The 8,195-nt window shown below is 52.8% G+C and overlaps 1 protein-coding gene across 1 annotated transcript in view; it reads right to left on the reverse strand.

Moving 5' to 3' along the window:
* ALOX5 (arachidonate 5-lipoxygenase) overlaps positions 1-8,195 on the reverse strand; it is a 51,888-nt gene that overhangs the window by 18,155 nt on the left and 25,538 nt on the right. Inside the window, exons 6-7 of the mRNA XM_010854516.1 lie at positions 4,673-4,779; positions 2,579-2,751 (exon numbers count right to left, since the gene is read on the reverse strand). Coding sequence (XP_010852818.1) covers positions 2,579-2,751; positions 4,673-4,779 — 280 coding nt within the window. The remainder of the gene's footprint in view (positions 1-2,578; positions 2,752-4,672; positions 4,780-8,195) is intronic.

Here is an 8,195-nt window from a genome sequence, read left to right on the forward strand (position 1 = left end):
CCCTTGGCCAGTCAGGGCAGAGAGAAGGTGGGGACAGGCAGCCTCCAGCAGAGTATGTGATGGTCTCTCGGGACACCTTGGCCAGAAATTGGAGACTCCCAGGCCTGGTGGGTCATGGGACTGGCTGGGCTTCTGAGATGGGCTGGACAAATGGACTTTCAGAGCAGAGCGGCCACCAGTGACCACTGTGCAGAAGAAATGTCTGCCAATCAACTCTTGAGCAGACCAAAGTATTTAACCTGATGTATGAGAGGCTAAAGGGAGACCCTGGGAACCTGGAGGCCTGGGATTTGGGACTACCTATGGGGCATTTCTCTGTCATTCCAGGCCACCTCCTCTCTCTGGCTGTGAATTCATCCTTCTGGAAAGTGAGGAGTCAACCGTATCTCTCAGTTCTGATATTCTAGGTTCTGTAGAAGATACGGTGGTCTTGCTTGTCTGCTGTCCTCTCCTTTTGCCAGCATTCTCCATTCTCCTGGCTGCAGTGACTGGCTCAGGGAATTGTCTCACAACTCAAACTGGACCCACGACATTTGCTGAAAGTGTCGGGAAATAGGGACTTTTTTCCTGGGGTTCAGCAGTGTTTGCTAAAATGATGGAAGGTAAGTCTGAAGCTCTTAGCGGTCATATTTACCTCCACATAAGGGCACCCTCAGGAAAAAATAAACTCCAACAGCAGCAGAAAATTGATAGCTGGAGAGATGGTGCTAATGGATCATCTGAATCTTAGACCCAGCTAGTTCAGTCTGCTTTATGCTGTTGCCCCAGCCAAGGCACTTCTTAGACTAAATTGGTTTTAACTTGAAACCACAGAATCCTACTATAAAGTTTAAGAACTAAAACACTCTTGAAGAGTTGTGACAATGACTTGAAAGCAATAGGGGTAGAATTTACCTATTCATATTTCAAAAAAAAATAATTGCATAGGTAGAGAAGAAAAAAAATTGGAGTTTTAGTTGGCTACAAATCTATGATCTCTGTAGATCATAAGATGCTGCCAAAGAGAGGTAGCAGAAAAGATTGTGGGGATTGAGAACTACATTGTAGCGGATGGAGCCATGTACACGTAAGAGATGGGGGATGGAGTCATGTACGCGTAAGAGATGGGGGATGGGGCCATGTACGCGTAATAGATGGGGGATGGGGCCATGTACACGTAAGAGATGGGGGATGGGGCCGTGTACGCATAAGAGATGGGGGATGGAGCCATGTACGCATAAGAGATGGGGGATGGGGCCATGTACGCATAAGAGATGGGGGATGGAGCCGTGTATGCATAAGAGATGGGTGGTGCATGTCTAAGGATCCAGTCAACGGTAGCTATTGGATTACTGCTTCACCCTTGAAGCCACAGCTGAGCACCAAGACCATTACTCACAGGAAAAGTGGCCACTGTGGTGGCAAGGACTCCTGAGTGGAGGCTGATCCCCCTGCTAGGGTGGCTGGCTGCTCAGTCCCTTCCAGTTCTAGGATTCTCTGACTTTCAGGGTTCAGAGCTTCTCTGACTTGAAGCTTGAAATCAGTATCACTGAATCAATGTTACCAGGTCCGCAATTAAGTCTACAGAGAAGCCCTGCTGTGTGTGCCTCTATGCGTGGAGGTATGTGCTGTCACCTGTCCATGTGACGAGGCAGGAGCCCTGCCTGGGGACCTTACCTGGGCAGGCGGCCCTCTGGAGTCAGGAGGGCAGGGTGTGAGGGCTAGGAGGTCTATCTTCAAATGGCACTGACCATCCCTCTCTTGCCAGGCTCCTAAGATGAGCCGAGCAAGCAACATGGGGTGCCTAGAAGCAGCAGAAAGCCCCCTAGACACCTGAGGGGCGGCTGGCAGGAGGCCTGCTCATCCTGGCTCTAGTGGGAAGGGGCCAGCTGACGAGAGACTAAGCGCCATTCCCAGAGCCTCAAGCTCCAGACATGGAGGTGGCTGACACCAAGTCCCACCAGGGGAGGAGGTTTGGACCCTTCCTGTCTCAAAACTAGATGAGTCTTGGAACTGGAGACAGCTGGTCCTGCATATGAGGGCCAAGAAGAGGGGTGGGAAGAGGGCGAGGACAGGAGCAGGCCAACACTTCTAATTAAAAAGCCAGAGTCCCAGCGGTTTTCTCCAGTTGTTTTGGTTTTGTTTTGTCCTGATGTAACATTAGCTTTTTCTCCAGTTTCTTTACCTTTGCAAGGTGGGTAACAATTGATGGTTCTGCATGTAAAGCGCCTCTCACAATACTTGACCCATAACAGGCCCTTTGTTAGAGGGAGCTCTTTTAATTATGATAGTGATACTGAAAACATTGATCTTATGCTCTCAGACCTGAGCATCGTGGAGAAATGTTACTCTGAATTCCCTCCCCTATGTTGGACAAGACCATTTTCATAAATGCTCAGGAAAAGGAAGAGCCCACTTCACCAAAGGCAGCCAAGCTCACCATCAACAAGAGCCTGGAGATAGTGGCCTGGAGGCCAGCAAGCATGGGCCAGCAGGAAGTGGTTTCTGACTGACTGAGTGTGACCTGGCCATCTGAGCTGCCTCTGGCCCGGGCCACTGTCTCCAGCCGACCAGGTCCTACCTCGAGACCAGGTCCTACCTCGATCTCCTGCTCCAGGGTGAGCTGCCGCTCCAGGCTGCACTCCACCATCTCTGTGGTCACCGGCAGATTGTCTGGCAGCTTCAGACAGCGTTGGATCATCACAGGGTTGCAGCCGTTCAGGAACTGGTAGCCAAACATGAGGTCTTCCTGCCAGTGATTCATGACCCGCTCTGCGAGGAGAGAACTGCAGCTCAGCCTGAGCTCTGAGCCAGGCTGAGGTCGTCCTGATGCAGACCAAGGGCCAGAGTCCCAGCTGGTACTCTCTTCCAGGCGTTCACTGGACAGCCCACCATGCCAAACTTCTTGACCACTCAGTCAGGCCAGGGCACCACCCCATCCTCCCTGAGCTAGCCTTTAGTGGCTCAGAAGCAACAGAAATAGACAAATGAGACTGTATCAAATTAAAAAGCTTCTGCAAAGGAAGCAACCGAGTGAAAAGTCAACCTACAGAACAGGAGAAAAGGTTTGCAAACCATATATCCTATAGGGGCTACTCTTCAAAATATATAAGGAATTCCTACGGCTCAATAGCAAAACACCAATAACCCGATTAAAAGGGGGCAAAGGATTTGAACAGACATTTCTCTGAAAAAGGTATAGAGATAGCCAGCAGGCATATGACAAAATGCTCAACATTACTAATCATCAGCAAAATGCAAATCAAACCCCCATGAGCTGCCACCTCACACCTGTCAGGACACTATTATTATCACTTTTTAAAGGCAAGTACTGGTGAGGCCGTGGAGGAGCTGGAGCCCTTGTGCAGAGTTGGTGGGAAGGCAGGATGCACAGCTGTCATGAGGAACAGTGTGGAGCTTCCTCAAAAAGGTCAAAATAGAACGACCACGTGACCCAGCAATCCTAGCTCTGGTTATTCATCCTAAAGAATTGAAATCAGGATCTTGAAGAGATATCTGCATCCCCATGTTCATTGCAGCACAATCCGTAACAGCCAATATGTGGAAACCATGTACATGCTCATTTACAGAGGGATGAAGAAAGTGTGGTGTATATATCCAATGGAATACTATTCAGCATTAAAAAGAAGTATATCACAGCACAGATGAACCTGGAGGACATTACGCTCAATGAAAAGAGTCAGTCACCAAAGGACAAATACTGCATGATTCTACTTACAGGAAAAGTCGAAATTAGTCACACTCATAGAATCAAAGAGCAGCATAGGGACTTCCCTGGCAGTCCAGTGGTTAAGATTTTGCCTTCCAGTGCGGGGACGGGGGGAGGTATGAGTTCAATCCCTGGTCAGGGAGCTAAGAATCCCATATGCCTTATGGCCAAATAACCAAAACATAAAACAGAAACAATATTGCAAAATATTCAATAAAGACTTTTTAAATGGTCCACATTAAAAAAAATCTTGAAAACATCTATACAGAAAGCAGCATAGCATGGTGGTGGTTGGGAGGGGCGGGGGGCTTAGTAACCCATGAGCATGAAGTTTCAATCAAGCAAGATGAATAGGTTCTAGAGATCTGCTGTGCAACACTGTACCTACAGAAAGAAAAAGAGCCCAGGTCCTGTGCCCAGGAAGGAGGGGGGACCGGGATGCAGGAGAAGGAGGGGAGCAGGGGGACAACCTAGGGAGGAGTCGGTGAAGGCAGCTGTTCCCTGTGCTTGCTTCCTGACTGTCTCCTAACTTTTCTGTTGCTGCATGGTCCATCCTATGCCATCCCTGGCAGGTATACGATGCTACTGCTCTACCAAACACATCCTGGTCCAAAGGAACCCATTGTTGCTTTCATGTAAATGCTTAAAAAACCACTCTAACTCCTGCCTTTTTTTTTTTTTTTTTTTGGTTAAGAAGCATAAAAAATGATTTACGTAAAGAAAACATTCTGATATTTTCAAGACTTTTGATGGCGGAATGAGGTTGAGGGCGCTCAGCCTTGAACATCCAAGGAGTGGAAACCTCTGGCCAGGGGAGTGGTCCCCAGGGGAGGGCACTGTGTGGGTGCAGGCGGTGCCAGCCTGGGGGACAGGGAGGGCCCGGACTGGAGCAGGGGGGTCAGCCCTTTCCCATGTCCAGGCAAGGCTCCCCCAGCACCACGAGAGTGCCCCAAACACACTCACCAGAAATAGTGTTGCTGATCCTGACAAAGATTTTCTCAAAGTCGGCGAAGTCGCTCCAGGACGACTGGAACATGTGCATGAAGCTGTTGATGAACAGGTTCTCCATCCTGCAGATCGAGACATGGTGGCCCCCTCGCACGCGCTCTGGCCTCGCCTCCCCTGAGAGTCCCTTTGCACCTGGGTCTCACAGCGCCTCGAGGGGCCTTGAACCCGGGGCAGCTCCAAGGCGCAGCTGACCGGCCTTGTGGAAAGCAGGACGAAACTGGCACGCATGCCCATGTGCTTCCTCTGCACTCCCTTCAGAAGGAGCCCAGTGGCCTGCCCTCAGCAACAGTCTACAGTGCTCATGCCTCCATTCAGGCATCAGACTTGCTGCTTCCCCCTATGAAGGCAAGCTTCCAGGGACCGAGCGCTGTTGTTTCCTCTGCAGCTGCTCTCCTGGGTCTCCTGGATTTGGGAGGATGAGCAGTTCGGTGGAGCGTAGCCATCCTTCACTGTCTGCCTAACTCTGGCTCTCTGCCTGGTGCTGAGGAGGACACAGCTTCCAAATACTCATTACACAGGACAGCAAAGTAACCCGGGATAGGAGCTTACTAAACTCAAAAGGCGGGCTGCAGGCAACAAGGAGAGAGATCTGAGAGGCCTGAGCAACCTGGGGGACTTCCTGGAGGAGGCAGGTGTGGGATGGGTGGGGAAAGGTGGAGAAGGCAGGAAGGGGTATCCCAGGCTTTCCTACGTAACCTAGGCAAGGTGCAGGACGGAGCTGTGGGAACCCTGGCCAGCGCTCACGGTGGCGGTGGTGGCCTCATTTCCCTCTCTGGCACATGCAGCTGAGAATGACGAGCAGTCACCCTGCTTCCTTCCTGCCGGCCAGTCTTCCAGGGTCCAGGCCTCCCCACCGCCTCTGTCTCTTTGATCCTGAGTTGGTGGTGTTGGCATGTGTGGTCTCCCCATTTGGAGTGCCGTGTGCCCTTCTTTCTCCTCCTCCTGAGCATATGGGGTGAATGTTTCCGGAGGGCTTGACTAGTGAACCCCACTTCTCTTCTGATCTCGTGAAGCTTCCCCTCTCCCATAGGCCTGTGATGCTACTTCCACGTCGCTGATGGCAGGTTATGTACAAACACATTCACATGAAAACCTGCCTGCTGCCCACGCACCAGGAGGGTGAGGTGGGTCTGCATTGCTCCGCTGGGCCTGGGCTCCGGGCAACAGTGGGCTCAGGGTGCATGGTCATAGCATAGTCAGGGCCCGGGGTGGGGGGCCTTGCCGGTGCTCCTCCAGTGGGCTGCCTGTCCTGCCCACCCGTCTTCCCCAAGGGCGCCTCCCCCAGAAAGCAGCCCTTATGGAGAGGCCCCAGCCCCCTCCTTGCATTTACTCCTGGGGCAGTGGGCTGGCGGGGACTGAGCATGTCCACAAAGATCTGGGAATCCCAGAGCCTCCTCACGCCTTCCAAGGACTGAGGTTTGGGTGTTTTGTCTGGAGTGAACCTGGCTGATGGGTACAGAGGGCTCTGAACAGCATTGTGGTGGGGGGCAGAGGGTGGGTAGGGACACCTGTGAGCATGCAGGAGGGCAGCAAGTTCCAGCGACCAAAGATGGGGACTCAGCAGACAAGCGGCAGGCTCTGGGGCCCCTCCTGGCTCTGCTGGTCCCAGGAAAGGCTTGATGCAGAAAAGGACACCCCTGCCTGAAGACTCCTGTCCGGGTCCTGCCACGGTTTAGCAAATGCTGCTCTTGTTGGTCCTGGACACCTGGAGGCCTGGGAGCCCACTCTGCTCGAGGGCAGGTCCTGGGGCCACGAGGCCAATGACCTCAGCGAGTTAGAGGAATCAGCTGCCTATGGATGGTTGATACACTGTGAGGCCTGGAATGTGCTAGAGCACAGCCTGGGCTGTGGTGGGGCACAGTAGGTGCTCAGCGCCTCGGAGCCTGAGGAGAACCCTGGTGTCACTCTGTCTATTATCACCAGCAATGATCCCAGCCCTTCATGGGGAAGGGGCGCTTTTACCCACATGCTTGCTGTACGCACATGCTTGTTGCAGCCTCTCCACTGCAGGCAGGCCTCCAGGAATGCCCCCAGCTAAGCTTCTACCAGCCGTGTTCCTCCTTCCTCACCCAGCACCCAGCCCTCTTCCTCCAACCCCCTTTGTTAGCTGAGCTTCCTGGGACAGGAATCCTTGTTAAGGTGGAGGACTAAACCTCTGATGCTCTCTGGTGTCTGGGTGTGGAGAGGCCTTCCCAGGCCTGTACAATCCTCCCTGCCTGGAGGATGGCCCAGCGCCACACATTGCCCTGGAAAGAGGTCTCAGACCCCGGGGCACCCTGTGGGGGATTGGGAGTGTGTCACAGCCCCACGTGGGTCATAGGTCTCCCTAGCTGGTCTCTTTGACCTTAAAACAGAAGGCTGGCACTGAACACAGGGTGGGGTGTGGTAGGACTACCCAGAGGAAGCCAGAGATCCAGGAAGAAGAGGAGTTAGGAGGAAAATTATTTGCAAGTCATCTATAGGCAAAGTATTGTTACATACTCACAGACAACTGGATATTAGGGACTTTAAAAACGTGTTATCACACAGAGCAGAACCCGCGGCCAAAGACGGCACACAGCCAGGTGACAGCAAGGACAGGTAATGGCGCAGCCAGGTCAAAACAGAACCAGATATAGAGACAGCCAGGCGGGACTCACATGGCGCCGCCCGCTGGCCTGGGCTGGGCACCAGCTGTGGGCCCTGCGCTGACAGAGGCGGGAGCTCCTGCTTCCTCCGCCCCCTCCACCCCTTTCCTTCTTTGAACAGCTTCTCCATTTCCCATTTCATGGTTTTGCTCTTTGGGGTGGGGGGCCAAGCTTACTGAACAGGGCCAGCCCCGTTCCAGGCAGAGCAGGTGGCTCGGAGGAAACTTGCCAGTTACCCAGAATGGTGCAGAAACTGAGCTGTCCAAAGGCGGAGGTTCAAGAGGGAAGGGCCCTGAAGATCTCCTCCCTGGGTCTGTTTTCCATAGTAAACGCCAGCGAGGTTAGCTGAGGGCAGAGTGGTGCCTCTATGGAGGGAGCTGCGGGGAGGCAGGCCAGGGCCCAGGTCGGGTCAGATCAGGGACCTTCAGGGCAGTAGGGCTGCCACGTGCAGTGTGGGCAGCTTTTCCCCTCTGACCACAGAGGGGATGGACCAGAGGGCCTTGGAGCCCCAGCTCCACTGCTGGGGTCTGGACACAAGAATCCTGAGTGGGGCTGGAGTCTATATGCAAGCCCAGGCCAGGGCCAAAGAGGACAGTTGAGATGGATGCAGGTCACCAAGCCTGGCTGAAGATCCTAGCCCCATCTCTTCCCAGAAGTGTGGTTTCAGGCAAATCCTTAACTTTCTGTGCCCAGTGTCCTCGTCCATGAAATGGGTATAATGATTGTCCCTGCCTCACAGGGCTGACATGATATACAAAAAGCACTGGTATGTAAATGAGTTCAACAAATATTAGTGACTAGCACCCTGGTTATCACTTACCGCTAATATCAATATTAAAGTCTGTAGCCTT

The sequence above is a fragment of the Bison bison genome, unplaced genomic scaffold, assembly GCF_000754665.1.
Source record: "Bison bison bison isolate TAMUID 2011002044 unplaced genomic scaffold, Bison_UMD1.0 scf7180017864341, whole genome shotgun sequence".
In the NCBI taxonomy this organism is placed as follows: Eukaryota; Metazoa; Chordata; class Mammalia; order Artiodactyla; family Bovidae; genus Bison; species Bison bison.